Source organism: Tamandua tetradactyla, chromosome 26 (assembly GCF_023851605.1).
Source record: "Tamandua tetradactyla isolate mTamTet1 chromosome 26, mTamTet1.pri, whole genome shotgun sequence".
Lineage (NCBI taxonomy): Eukaryota > Metazoa > Chordata > Mammalia > Pilosa > Myrmecophagidae > Tamandua > Tamandua tetradactyla.
The window spans coordinates 15,719,864-15,735,458 of record NC_135352.1 but is presented as its reverse complement, the minus strand read 5'-3'; the positions used below and the strand labels follow the sequence as shown (position 1 = coordinate 15,735,458).

General features: G+C 38.6%; 1 protein-coding gene across 1 annotated transcript in view; it reads right to left on the bottom strand.

The window, feature by feature from the left end:
• The window catches only part of LOC143669621 (low-density lipoprotein receptor-related protein 1-like), a 71,937-nt gene that overhangs the window by 766 nt on the left and 55,576 nt on the right, over positions 1–15,595 (bottom strand). Inside the window, exons 2-8 of the mRNA XM_077144203.1 lie at positions 14,416–14,529; positions 12,548–12,667; positions 11,779–12,006; positions 8,576–8,689; positions 2,465–2,584; positions 921–1,046; positions 126–329 (exon numbers count right to left, since the gene is read on the bottom strand). Of these exons, the coding sequence (XP_077000318.1) occupies positions 126–329; positions 921–1,046; positions 2,465–2,584; positions 8,576–8,689; positions 11,779–12,006; positions 12,548–12,667; positions 14,416–14,512 (1,009 nt within the window). The 5' untranslated portion in view covers positions 14,513–14,529. The remainder of the gene's footprint in view (positions 1–125; positions 330–920; positions 1,047–2,464; positions 2,585–8,575; positions 8,690–11,778; positions 12,007–12,547; positions 12,668–14,415; positions 14,530–15,595) is intronic.

The following is a 15,595-nucleotide window of genomic DNA, read 5'->3' as shown; positions in this document are numbered from 1 at the left end:
ACATATTTTATTCTTTGTATCAGATGAGTCACATAAGAAGGCATCTGGATGAATATACATACAGTTCTTATGTTATGTTTAAAGTACATTTAAAAAGCTAGGGCTTTTAATGCCGACACAAATACCTGGATAGAGGGGGACAGAGGTCAACTTCCCAAGCACAAACACGTTTAAGACTTCATCTGCCCAGAAATACGTGTTTCTCTCAAGATCATATGCAACAGAACTAGGCCTTGATTTCATATGCATTAGAGTTTCATAGATGCCTGTTCTTCTGTCTAGAATACCAAGCTCTTGATCTGCTGCTATAAGAATTTTAATAGCATCACCTGCAACATAAGTAGAAGTATAGCAGTGACATTACTTTGAAACTTTCATTTGCACCTTCCCTTTAACTAAAGATGTTGTACCTCTCCCTCCCTTAAGCCCATACCACCCAAACTTATGTATTCCTGAAGTCTGAACTGAGGTGTGCTCAGAGGAGTTCTAGTTGACCAGCTCAGAAGGTCTCTTGCCATCGTATGATCTCTAATGCACTACACTAATCTCTGAACTTTACCACCTTATTTCATTTCAGATTCAGACCTTCTCACCACTTAGACAAACTTCCTCTCAATACCTCATACATAATAGCCAAGTGCAATCAAGTATCCCAGTGTTAAAGAAACAGAAGACAACTTAAGATTGTATTGGTTCAATTCTAGAACACCTAGTTTTATAGCCCATAGAATAAGTCATTTTAAAGACACTTGATAGCAACTGACCCTCAAATTGGTGACAAATACTCATCTTCCTTATGGAAAGAATAAAGTCATAGCTCTAATACTGGACTTTAAAATGAATTGTCTATCCCATTTTGACTTTTAATTATTGGTAAAAATAAAGCAAGAGGTAGGCTTTGCCTTGATATTGAACCTCACCTGTAACTTGACAATCGGTGAGATTATGGAGCTGGTAACCTTGAATACAGTCACAGAAGTAGGAGCCAGGCACATTATGACAGAGTTGTCCACAAGGACCGTATGCCATGGAGCACTCATCTATGTCTGAAGGCAGACAGCAGGAAGTTAGAGAAGAGCCAGATTTCTTTTGGGCCACTTTTCAAATGCTTACTGAACACTATTACATGGAAATCACTGTACCAAGAGCTGGAATATAGCCAGTCCCAGCCTTAATAGAATTCCCACTCATGTGAACATAGCTTAGTAGAAACATCAATATAGGGACCCCAGATGTTTGCTGGTGCAGAATAAAATCTATATTACCCTAGCAACATTCCTGGAGACATGTCACTCATGAAGTCAGTCAGAGTCTAATTCAGAATGACAAATTTCAGCACTTGTCATTCACTACTAATACCATAGGGCATCTCATCCAAGATGATGGAAAAGGCTTAAGCCTCACAGGTATAATTTATAGAAGTTAGATACAGTGCTATTTTTTCTCAAAGCCTTATGGCAGGGGCACTTAGGGAGTGAGTCACAAGATTAGAAGAGTTTGTTTTGTTCAGTAGAAAGGAATATGTCATTTGAGGGGCATTGCTAGAAAAATATCCTTTCTCTGAAACCACAGGATCCTGAAGTAGAATAATGCCTTCCCATCCCAGGAGAAGAATGAGCAAGGTATAGCTACAAGTCAAGTCCCGTGACCAGTCAAGTCATGTAATGAGACAGAAACCCAAGAAGGGAGCTGCAGGAACCTCGGTTATGCACAAAATCCAGGGCCAACCTAGGTTATGCATGAAATCTTTCCCAAGGGCCATGAGTTGATATTGGCATCGTGCTTCTAATGAGGAATTTATGCATTTTGTTGTCTTGTCCAGAATACACTCATAAAAACTCTTGATGGATTCTTCATATTAAAATCTTGGTTAGTATAACTTCTATGCCATCTAATAAACCAGACCCTTTCCTCTTGCATCCTTCCCACCTCTGCAGGTAACCCCTTGAAGAGAGAGGGAACTATTGAGAAAGAGTCATGGCTGGAGGTGGCAAGACTGAGCTATCCTTTAGGCTAAAGCATCAAGCTAATAAATCCTTTACTTTACTAGTCACATTGTAACCTAAAATACTATCACCTATTTTTATGGGCAAGTGCTACAAGGTAACGGCTATCACTCATTCAAATTATTATATAATAGAATGTTCAAAATTTATCTTAGTCACTCTTGTGCCATTCATGCCATTTTACAAAGGGAAGAAAAGACTCAGAAGGGTCTAGTGACTTGGAGAAGGTTGTGTAGCAAGAACAAGCAAGGACTAACATATGATGGGTTCTAATTTCAGAGTCTGTCCTGCCACCCATGCCAAATACCTTAGGCATGGCCAGAAAGTGACAAATGTATTTCTTCCATAACTGAAATCATTACACTCTATAAGGGGCGGATGATAAATTTAGCACTTTCTCATGAGGCAACGATGACCTGCAGTTCCCCTCCCAGTGGATGAGCCAAGTGAGTTCTGACCTCCACAGCTCTGGCCATCAGGCTGTAACTGCCATCCAGTTCTGCATGCACACTGGACACCCCAGCTTGTGTCACTGCACTGCCCTTCGCAGCCTCCATTGTCCAGAGAGCAGTTCTTACCTGGCAGAGATAGGGTAGCTGTCAACACATCAAACTCAGTGGAGATGTCATTACAAAAACATTCCTTAAACTGTTTCATATCATACCCTCCATACTTATGTGAGAAATAGACAATTGCTTAAGAATAATGTTTGACCCTGTTCTCTTTTCAGGGTATAGGGAAGTTTGCGAGGGAAGATTGCGGAAGAGGAAAAGATGGAATCCATGGATTCTGTCTAGGATGACAATCCGGACAATTTCAAATGTTGGTATATCCTCCAGCTGCAGATGAACCAGCAACATTTTATCTATTTTCTCTAGGATTTATGGTGACTAGGATTCTGATCTCAAGAAATGATAGGATAATTTACCAACACTACTTATGTATATACATGGGATCAGAAACCTGAACTCTGTCCCTTTGTTTGTGCTCTCAGTATTACAAGTTTTTATTTCCTTAGTAAAAAGTGTCTTTGAGAGCCTTTAACAATACTAAAGAGGTCTCATCATTCATATGAAAAATCAGATGTTTGAGGGGAAATTAGAAAGAGAAAAAAATTTTCTGGTTGGGGGGAATGCCCTCCCCACACCCCAAATTAACCGTATTTATTATGGTGAGTGTCACAAAGGACAAAAAGTCAGAGCTGATTGATCAGTAGTTTCTCTCCTCACTAGGAAATTTATTTCTTAATTCCTTTGTCTGTTATATCCTTAAAGAATTCTCCATTTGGTTTTGAACAAATTATATGTTCTTCAATTGCATCCTTTATGCTACAACTTTAAGAGCAGTATACAGTTTGAGGAGTTTTGCTAGTCTATGACCCTAAGGTTACAAAATGAGAACAGTCCTCAAAGTTTTACAGTACTTACAGTAATAAACATCCCCCACTCACACCAATCTATCGTCAACTGATTTTTTACAAAGCCCCCAAACAGAATATTCTGGAACAGAACCGTCTCTTCAATAAATGGGGCTAGGAGAACTCGATATCCATAGCAAAAGGAATGAAAGAAGACCCCCCTACCTCACTCTCTATACAAAAATTAACTCAAAATGGATCAAAGACCTAAATATAAAAGCCAATACCATAAACTCCTAGAAGAAAATATAGGGAAACATCTTCAAGACCTATAGAGGGTAGCTTCATAGCTACCCAAAGCACAAGCAACAAAAGAAAAAAATGGATAAATGGGAACCCCCAAAAATCAAAAGCTTCTGTGCTTCAAAGGAACTTGTCAAAAAGGTGAAGAGGCAGCCAACTCAATGGAGAAAATGTTTGGAAACCATATGTAATGGTTAAGTTCTCATGTCAAGTTGGCCAAACGATTATGCCCAGTTGTCTGGTCAGGCAAGCACTGGCCTGACCGTGGCTGCAAGGATATTTTGTGGCTGGCTGATTGAATCATCAGTCGATTGATTGCATCCGTGGCTGATTACATCCGTGATCAACTAAGGCATGTCTCCCATGATGACATAGTCTAATCAATCGAAGCCTTTTAAAGAAGAAGCGACTCTTCCAGCAGGTCTCTCCAGTGGAGTTCATGCAGAGACTTCATCAGAGCCACCAGCTTCACAGCCTGCCTTACGGATTTTGGACTCTTCCATTCCCACGGTTGCATGAGACACCTTTATAAATCTCATACTTACAGATTTCTCCTGTTGGTTTTGTTTCTCTAGAGAACCCTGACTAACACACCATACATCTGATAGAGGGTTGATATCTAATACATATAAAGAATTTTACAACTTAATGAAAGAAAAACAACACAATTATAAAATGGGCTTCAAAGATATGAATAGATATTTTTCCTAAGAAGAAATACAAATGTCTAAAAAGCAAATAAGCTATTAGGGAAAAGCAAATCAAGCCTTCAATGAGATCTCATCTCACACCTATAAGAATGGTTGTCATTAAACAAACAGGAAACTACAAATGTTGGAGAGGATTTGAAGAAATTGTAACATTTATCCACTGCTGGTGAGGTTGGATGTTGGTACTGCCACTGTGAAGATAGTTTGGAGGTTCCTGAGAAAACCAAATATTGAGTTATCCTATGATCTGAAAATTCCACTACTTGGCATATATCCAGAAGAGCTGAAAGCAGTGACATGAACAGACATTTGTACACCAATGTTCATAGCAGCATTATTCACAATTGTCAAAAAATGAAAACAATCCAAGTGTCCATCAACAGATGAGTGGATTAACAAAATGTGGTACAAGCAAACAATGGAATATTGTGCAGCAGAAAGAAGGAATGAGGTCCTGAAGCATGTGGCAATATGGATGAATGGTGAGGACACAGGCTGAATGAAATAAGCCAGACACAAAAGGATAGATACGGTATGACTTCACTAATATGAACCCCTCTAGAAAATGTAAACTCGGGCTTAAAATGTAGACTATAGGGGACCTAGAGACAGACAGAAGCTAGAGAAGGGGGAGTGGTTACCTAATATGTACAGACTTGTCAACAAAGTGAACTTAAATGTTTGGGAATGGATAGAGCTGTTGGTAGTACATTAGTGGGATTACAAATAATAGTGCCATATTGAAGTTGAACATGAATAAAAGGGGTTGTTTAAAGTCATGTGACTCACTGATTAGCACTACAAATATAAATAGGTTCTTGTGTGAACTACTTCAAAGGTATGAGATGACAAAAAGTTCATAATGGAGAGGTATACGGGAAAAACTGCTTATTGCATGCTATGGACTATATTTAACTGGAATACCTCACTTGTACCACAATAACACCATAGGCAAAAAATTGGGGGTGGGGGATAAGAGTTACGGGGTGTTTTGAGTTTTGTCTTTGGGGTGGATGTGTCTGTTCCTTTTCTCTTCAGAACAATGAAAATTGTCTAAAATTGGGAGTGATGATGATTATACACTTAAGTGAGGATACCGCGAGACATTGTTTATTTTGGATAATCTTGGATAACAAAATCTGAAGGTTCAAAATAAATAAACAAACAAATTGACTAAAATATTTAAGTGCTAGAGAAAATGGAGAGACTAGTAGGTAAACTGTCTTAGTTTGCAAGCTGCTGGAATGCGATATACCAGAACTGCAATGGCTTTTAAAAGGAGAATTTAATGATTTACAAGTTTACAGTTCTAAGCCTATAAAATATGCAAATTAAGACACTAATGAGAGGTTAGCTTCACTCAAAAAAGGCCGATGGGTCAGCAACACCTCTATCAGCAGGGAAGTCACGTGGTTGGCATCTGCTGGTCCCTTATTTCTGAGCTCTGTTGCTTTCAGCCTCTGTTCCTGTAGGGTTCCCCCAGGGCTGGCTCTCATCTCTTTCTTCTCCAAGGCTGGCTCTCATTTCATGGCTTTTCTTGGCTCTCTCCCAGTTCTGGCTTTCTTAACATCTCATGGCAACGTCAGCTGGGCTCCAAGCATCTCCAAATATCTGTGTCAGTTCTGCTCTGAAGTCTCCAGCAGATCTTTCTTTGTCGGCTCTGAGGCTTCTGTCATTTCTGGCCATCTCCGATATGTTTGCTCTTTTAGAGGATTCCAGTAAACTAATCAAGATCTACCTGGAATGGGTGAAGTCACATCTCCATCTAATCAAAGGTCACACCCACAATTGGGTGAGTCACATCTTGGTGGAGATAATCTAATCAAAAGCTTCCAACCTACACTATTGAATTAGGATTAAAATAAATGGCTGCCTCCACAAGGTTGGGTCAGGATTAAACATGGCTTTTCTGGGGCACATAATACTTTCAAACCAGCACATATACCTATTCAATGTTGATTAGCAGAATGGTGCAGCCCCTCCAGAGGGTAATACAGCAGATCCACAGTAGGCTAAACATAAGGTCGCCATACAGTTAGGAAGAATTGAAAGCAGAGACTTAAATAGACACTTTCACACTGATGTTTATGACGGCTTGATTTTTGATACCCAATGGATGGAGGTAGCTGAGAAGCAGAAGGGCAAACTATGGTATATGCATATGATGGAATATTGCGACTACAAAAAGGAATGAAGTTATGAGACATGCAACGAAGTGCATGCAACTTGAGGACATTATGTTGAGCAAAATAAGCTAGAAACAAAAGGACAGATATTGCATAGTCTCTTTTAGAAAACACTTACAAGAAAATTAGGGCTGAGATTATAAACTCTTACAGCAGACGCATTTAGTTACTTAAAGCCTTATTTCTAATTTCTGAGATGCTGTGCTATATGTGTAAAATCTGGTATTTTCTTGAAACTTTGGGTACCTGTCTGTCAGCTAAGACTCAGAGTCAGAGTTCTGTAGCTCTGAAAGTCAGCATTGCTTCATAGAGCAACTATTAAAGAAGCTTAAAAAGAGGTCAACTTCAATTAGAGATAAGAATGAAGCTGATCTGGTTGGGATACGAGTAAATCATAATACAGGTTAAAGGATGATATTATCTGTGTTTTAGAATTTTACTACTGTCTGCAGCAAAAGGAAGGGATGTTTACTTTATCCAAAACTTAGATTTTCTGTAGCATACAATCTAATTTAATCTATCTCACTAGTTCATTTAAACAACCTAAACACATGGAAGCTAGAATTAGGAATGAGATCTTATAATTCCATATAGCTTAATGTAATACTCTGATACATTCCAGAGTACGATGAATAGATAATTTAAAAATAAGGGCAGAGAGGGCCACGGTGGCTCAGCAGGCAGAGTTTTCACCTGTTATGCCAGAGGTCTGGGTTTGATTCCCGGTGCCTGTCATCTAAAAAAAAAAAAAAAAGTACTGGCAAAGTCCCTTGGGGGGCTAGAGAAAAACTATGGAGCTGTTGAACTTCTCCATCTGGGAAATTCTTGATACTCTCTCAAGCATTAGGGACATCCAAGTTAATAAGCCAAGACTGTGATTTTGAGGCTTGTTCTTATGAAACTTATTTCTGTAATGAGGAAGCTGAGCCTATTTATAATTATGTTTAAGAGTCACTTCTAGAGAAGTTCGATTTTTGCTCAGATGTGGCCCCTCTCGAGCCCAGCTCTGCAAATAAACTCATTACCCTCCTTCACACATGGGAGACAACTTTCAGGGGTATTAGTCTCCCAGGCAATATGGGACATGATTCCCAGGGATGAGCCTGGCCCTCACATTGTGAGATTGACATTGCCTTCCTGCTCAAAAGGCAGGAAAATATGACAAAATAAGGTGTCAGTGGCTGAAATTTCAAGTAGAGTCGAGAGACCATTCTGGAGATTATTCTTATGCAAGCTTCAGCTAGATATTGCAAATTGCCACAGTATGCCAAACCCCAACTAATAGTATTCCTGAAAACTCTAAAGAATCCCCAGGGCTCTATCTGAGGCTCTATGAAAGTTTCACTCACTAAGTTTATTTTTCAGGAACTTAAAACCTCCAGATGGATTCCTATGCCAAATAAGCCCTGAAACCCAGAGGCACCAGTCTCCCCAAGAATACCAACCAGTTGCATCACACTCTATATTGTTAACACCCCTTTACAACATGAAGAAGTCTTAACAATTATTGCCTAAATGCCACTGAAGATTGGAAGAAGGATCAAATGAGAGGGAGAAATTGTAACAGAGAAGATAGGACTTCACAAATCATTGTCATTACTAAACCATCAAATTGATATTTCTTGTTAGTCTCTAGTGTATTAGAACGGCTAGAAGGAAATACCTGAAACTGTGGAACTTTAACCCATATCATACTCTGCAATTTGTTCTATAAATATTTGTTAAACTGTACTTCGATATTTATCACTTTTCTGCATATATGTCATATTTCGCAATAAAAGTTATTAAAAAAAAAAGTTTTACAGTGCAGGTAACCTTAGCTCACAGCCAAAAAACAGCAAAGGAATGGAACTTGTAAAATGTAAGGAACTCTTCACTGAAGGATAATTGCTTATGTGCAAGTTTTAGCTGAAGCATTTTCTCAGAGAGTAGACCCCCAGGGTAAGGAAGGCATTAAGCTATTTGATCATCCTGTTCCTCCTCCCGTCTTCAGCAAAGCAAGTGGCTGCTTACCACATGTCGTTGGTTCATCAGTCCCATCTGCACAGTCTGCGTCCCCGTTACACATCAGAGATTCTAGGATGCATCTCCCTTCATCACACCCAAGCATGCCTTCTGGACAGGAAGCTGTGCAGGAAGTTCAACATCCTTTTTTCATTAATACTTAATATGAGGGTAAGAATAGGCAATTTTTTCAGTAGGGAAGGTACAATATCTCTATAGCCCATGGTGATTCTAGGTAGGAGCAAGTGTTGTATCTATTTAAGCAAATTTTTCAAGGAATTAAGATGTCAGATTTTATTTTTCAAAAATATGTTAAGTCAGGGTGGTGCAACGGTGTCTCAGTGGCAGAATTCTCTCCTGCCATGCTGGGTTTGAATCCTGGAGCCTATCCATGAAAAGAGAAATAGGTTAAGACAGCTGGGCACTGGATTGAAATAGTATGAAATCTAATGATCCACAGCTACCATTAATACTGAATGGTGAAAGACTGAAAGCTTTTTTTCCCTTAAGATCTGGTACCAGACAAAGACATCACTTTCACCACTTCTATTTAACATTGTACTGAGAGTTCTAGCCAGGGAAAATCAGGCAAGAAAAGGAAATAAAAAACATGTGACTTGCAGAGGAAGAAGTAAAACTCTGTATATTCATAGACGGCATGATCCTTTATGCACAAACTCGTAAAGAATCACAAGAAAACTAGCTAATAAATGAATCATCAAAGGGCTCAGTTACAAGATCAACACAAAAAACAGTTATGTTTCTATATACCAGCAATGAATAATCTGATATGGGACAATCTGAAATGGAAATTAAGAAAGTAATTCCATTTACAACAGCATCTTCCATTTACAATAGCCTCTAAAGGAGAAAAGTATCGAGGAATAAATGTAAGCAAGAATGTGAAAGACACATTGAACACTGTAAAACACTCCTGAAAAAAATTAAAGAAGATCTAAATAAATGGAAAGACATCCCACGTTCAAGGTGTGGAAGGCTTGATATTGTTGAGACGTCATTATTACCCAAGGCAACCTGCAAATTCAATGCTATCGGAATTCCAGCAGTGGCTTGGAAAAACCGATGATCAAGTCATATGAATTTCCAAGGAGTTCCAAACGGCCAAAACCAACTTGAAAGAGACCAAAGTTGAAGGTCTCCTACTTCCCAATTTTAAAACTTACGACCAAGCTTCAACTAGCAAAACAACACAGCACTGGCAAAAATATAGACACAGAGATCAATGAACTAAAATAAGAGTCATAATAAACCTTCACATCTATGGCCAATTAATTTTCAACAAGGCAAAGGCAGAGAATACTTACCTTAACAAATACTTCTGGGAAAACCTGGATCTGCACCAGCAAACAAATGTATTTTAAACCCTACTTCAGGCAGCACACAAAGATTAACCCAAAATAGATCAAGGAACTAAGCACAAGAGCTAAAATCAGAAATCCATTTCAAGAAAATGTAGGGGAAAACTTTCATGACCTCAGATTTGAAAATAGTTTCTTAGAACACCAAAATCACAAGCAAACAAAAGAAAAAAGAGATTAACTGGACTTCATCAAAACTAAAAACTCTTGTGTAACAAAGGACAGCATCAAAGAAAGTGAAAAGACACCTTCAGCAACCTACAGAATGGGAGCAAATGGTGGAAAATCATACATCTGAAAAGTATTAATATCCATAATATATAAAGAACTTTTACAGTGCAACAACAAAAAGACAAACAATCCACTTGTAAAAAAAAAAAAAAAGGCAAAACACTTGAACAGACATTTCTCCAAAGAATGGAGATAAGAACAGCCAATAAACACAGAAAAGACACCCAACATCATTAGCCATTAGGGAAATCCAGACCAAACCATGATGAGATACCACTGTATACCCACTAGAATGATTATTATTTAAAAAACAGAAAATAAGAAGTATTGGTGAGGTTTCAGAGAAATTGGAATCCTTGTTCCTTGTTGGTGGGTAAAATAGTACAGCTGGTGTGGAAAAGAATGCAACAGTTTCTCATAAAGTTAAACATAGCATTATCATATAATCTAGCAATTCTACTTCTAGGCATATATACAAAAGAACAATTGAAAACAGAAACTTGAGCAGATACCTGTGCATACATGTTCTTGGAAGCTTTACTCATGATAGCCAAAAGGTAGAAGCAACTCAAGTGCTCATTGATTGATAAATGGATAAACAAAATGTGGTATAAATGTATAATGAAATATTATTCAGCTGTGAAAAGGAATGCCATTCTGATATCTGCTGCAACACGAGTGAACCCTGAAATCATTAGATTGAGTGAAATAGGCCAGAAACGAAAATATCGTGTGATTCTACTTGCATGCACTATCTAGACTAAGCAAATTCATAGACATAGGAAATAGTTTAGAGGTTCCCAGGGATGAGAGGGAGGAAGGAATGAGGGGTTTTTGCTTAATAGGTCTAGAGTTTCTGTTTGGGGTCATGAAAAAGTCATGTTAACGGATGGTGCTGATGGTAGCATGAAACTGTGAATGTAAATATCACTGAAGGGTTCAATGAAAAATGATTAAAAATGGGAATTTTTGATATAGACATAGATATCACCACAATTGTTTTTAAAAACTTAATTGAGCTAGTAGTAAATAGTTCTAATTGAGATAAAGTCAGTCGAAACTGGCAGTAAAAGAAGCATCCTCTAAGAAATCTACTTTTTTTTTTAAGTTAGAATATGAAAATTTTAATTATGGCAGATTTAACCCTGGGAAAGAAGATATAATGGGATTGCTGTTCATTGAGAAATCTGAGGTACTACCACATTGTACACGAGGCGTAAAAGAAAGGAATGTAGTACTCACTAAATACGTGGAGCTTTTCCTCCTTTAATGAGGATTTTCTCCCTTTCATAGTCACTGCACAGGTATGAGTCATCTGCTAGGGGGCTTCCTTCCTAGACTGATATGCAGGTGTTCTGTGCATTGCCATGGTTGAATAGTGAGAACATTCTACGCAATGCTTAAGAGCATCCTTGCAGACTCACATTCAAGCACTGCTTTATGTTTCCATGGATAGCTAAGTCTTAAGTCTTGGTTATTGCTAGGAAACATCCTGTTTTTAGATACAGGATGGCAGTTCTCAGTCACAGGAATTAAAATGCAACAAAGCAGCCCACGTAGAACCACCTGCCCTTTAAACGGAAGGAGGGAAGCAAGACTCACCACAGTCTTCCTCATCGGAAGAGTCACCACAGTCGTTGATGCCATTGCACTTCCAGCCAGCCATGATGCACACCTTGTTCCTGCACTGCCACTGGCCAGCCAGGCAATGGACCTGGGGGCAGGAGGCCTCATCAAACCCATCTTCGCAGTCCTGATGGCCATCACAGAGTTGCCAAGCATCAAGACACTGAGAATTTCCTGGACACTGGACTTTTTGGTCTGGGCATGCTGTCAATATTTTAAAAGGCAGGAGTTGGCTTCCAGTAAGATAGAACTGCTGAACTATGGACTTGTTTCTTTATTTAGGTATTTATGACTTGCTCATGGACTTGGTCTAGAGAAAACCAAGAATTGAAAGAGTTGCTGGCCATTGGAGACATACCAAATGTTATACACTGACGTTTCATCCCCCTCAAAAAAAGCCTCACCTTTAAAAAGTCATGAAGACTAAGACTTATTTTTCATTTTAGATAGTTCTGAAAACTGAAGAAGGGAGCAAAACATAGTCATTTGTAGCAACAGAGATAATTTAACGCCTGGGTTTAGCACATTTGATATAAGCTTACTTAGTGCCTTGCTTTTTTTTGCTTCATACTGCTGATATTCATAAATGTTGCTAATAAAGAGAGAGAATATGACTGAAGATAAAAACAAGTTGGACAGGGGTGCACGGGTGGTTCAGTGTAGAATGCTTGCCTTCCATGCAAGAGACCTGGGTTCGATTCCTGGACCATGCACCTCCCTCCCCAAGAAAAGAAGTTGGACATACCACAGTTCACCTCATCAGAGCCATCAGAGCAGTCACCAACGCCATCACAAAGCCAGCTAATGGAAACACACTTCCCATCGTCACACTGCCAGGCCTGTGGATGCCCACCACACATTTCCTCTACAGATGGTGGCAGTGTTGAACAAGGGGCAGAAAGAAAGACATGTTTTGTCAGAACACCAGCAGTTTTTTATAAGTTTGGGCTCCATGTTAATTTTATTACATGAATTGCGTTAATGATTTCATTTATTTTAATTAGCAAATTAAAATTTTTTAATTTCAATTAATAATTTTAATTAAAATTAATTAAATTTTATTTAATTTTAATTAAAATAATTTTAATTAAAATTAAACATAATTTTAATTAAAATTAATTCCCAGTTGGTCACCAAAGTCAACCCTAAACTTGCTAAGAATTTTTCATGTTACTTTTGACAATCTCACACCGTACCTCTCCCTTACCAAGAGACAATCATCTAGCAGCCCAGGGACGCTTAGCCTCGCCATCTTTCTTCTAGAACAGCATTATCCAATAAAACTTTTTGTGACTCTGGAAGTGTTTTATATCTATGTAGTTCAAGTTTTATTTTGTCACATGTGGCTATCGAGCACTTGAAACCACAGCTAGTGTGACAGAGGCACTGAATTTAGTTTTGTTTAAGCAAATTTAAATTGTCACATGTGGCTACTGTACCATACAGTACAGATTTATAGATTTACTTCTTGGGATTCCTTTTGTGTTTAATACTGTATTAAGATGTAAGACATCCTGTGAGTTGCTCCTTTTTGGTCTGATTAGACCTTCAGCTATTTGCACGTAAGTATGCTTACTTGCCAAAGCAGATAAACTCGGGTAACTGGGTGGGGGTGGGTGGAGGTTGGAGGGAGAGACGTAGAGTGCGAGGCATTTCAGCAAGTGTGAAATTTTACTCTAACCTGTAATATTACATATTTTAATATCAAATGCTCCTCATATTAAATTAATTGCAGTAGTTTGTAAAAACTTCCTATTTGATATTTTGAGAACATTCACAGCTTTGACAGCTGATCAACTGGTACCTAAGCTGGTTTTTAATTGTTAGAATTTAAGAAATTTGTGATCCAAATACGTAGATTTTTTCCTTGTTGCTTTAATTTTAAATTGATTTATGAAACTGCCTGCACAAACATAAGCTTTACAATAATTATACAGATACTTTATTTAAATATATCTATGGTTGAGCTAACTAAGATATCCATTTTTGGTCATTCTAAGTGTATTGTTCTCTTTTTAAATAAAAATTGTGTAAAATAAAACAAATTAGTTGCAGTTAGTGACCACCCCAAGGGTGTATGGACTTCTGGGACTTTGAGCACCTTTAGAACAGAGGTACTCGAACTTTCCTACAGCAAGGCATGTGACAAATGGTTAGCTTGGATTTATTGGTATTGTACTTTTAATTGTGCTTAATTTGCAAAGTTGTTTTTTAGTTAATAAAATCTCTAAACCTGTGACGCTTCACTAGTCTGCTGTGTAAAATAACTGGGTATACTGGGTTCTGCAAGAGATCCTTATAAAGGAATCTCTGTATTAGTCCAGGTTGAGTTATACCACGCAGATGCATAAGCCTGAATTTAAAGCGAAGAGTTGGACTTTTGCTGGATTTGTCATCCAACTGGCTTCCCACTTGTTTTGACAATGGTGCTACCAACATTTAAAGAAACATCCCTGGCCTTACACCGAATGCCTGCAATATCCCAGAACATCCAATGTTTATGAACAACAACTCTGTGGGTGAAATCCATTAGAATTGACATGGTCAAAAGTAGATGGCAAAGAAGGGCAGACATGTGGATGAGAAAATGCCACCGGAGTGAGACTTGCTTACCACACTGCTCGTCAGTTCCATCAGGGCAGTCCTGCTGTCCATCGCAGAGCCAAGTCACGGGAATGCATTTTTCACCGCATGTAGCTTGCTGCGACATGTTGCACTTTATTTCATCTGCATTGGATGACCAAGAAGCAGAACCGTGAGAGTTCCTGGCTTCCTTGTGTAAAGAGACAAACTTTACATGATAAGCTACTGTCAAAGGCCACGTGGGAAGACTTTTCTTCAACTAAACATCCAGGAACCCACCCGGCATAGGCAGGGATGCCTTTTGGGAACCAGCGCTTGCTGGTATTGTGGGTTTGTCACTTCAACACTGCACTTTACTGCCCTACTTTTCTGTTAGAATGAGGCAGCATTATATCTGTACATTGAGAGACACTAATATGCCTTCCAGCTTTAGTTCTGTCTCAAAGACTCGGAGTACAAAGATTTACAAGATTCGTCTATGCTAAATACTTACAAGTATTTAGGCTCAAAATGCGTGGCTCTAGTTTACTTTTGGACAGGTACAGATATCTCTTAAAACGAGATTAGGGGATGTGGTTAAAAGTTTAAATTTTATATTGTATATATGTCACTAAATTTTTTATTCTTTTTTTGTATGCTGTATGGCGGGGGTCACATTTCATCCTTTTTCCATGTGAGTATCCCCTTATTGCAGAACCATTTGTTGAGTTGTTTTTTTTTTTGCACGGGTAGGCACCTGGAATCGAACCCAGATCTCCAGCATGGCCTAAATTTTTTTTTTAAATACCCATGGAACTATACAACACAGTGAACCCTAATGTAAATTACGGACTATAGAATAGTTATAATAATCTGTTTCATCAACTGTAATAAAAGTGCCACACTAATGAAACATATTAATAACAGGGAAAACTGTGGGGGGAGGGTATATGGCAATTCTGTATTTTCTTCATGAATTTCTACAACCTCTTGAATAAAATTCTTTTAATTAAAAAGTGAGGTCATATTGGAGTAGGGTTGGCCCTTAATCCAATGAGACTGGTGTCCTTATAAGAAAGGAAGCAGACACACAAGGGCAAGAGGCCATGTGAAGAGGGAGCCTGGAGTAAGGCAGCCATAAGCCAAGGCCTGCCTAGGGCCACTAGACGCCAGGGGAGAAACCTAAAAGGAAGCATGGTCTTGCCTTGATTTCAGACTTCTAACTTGCAGA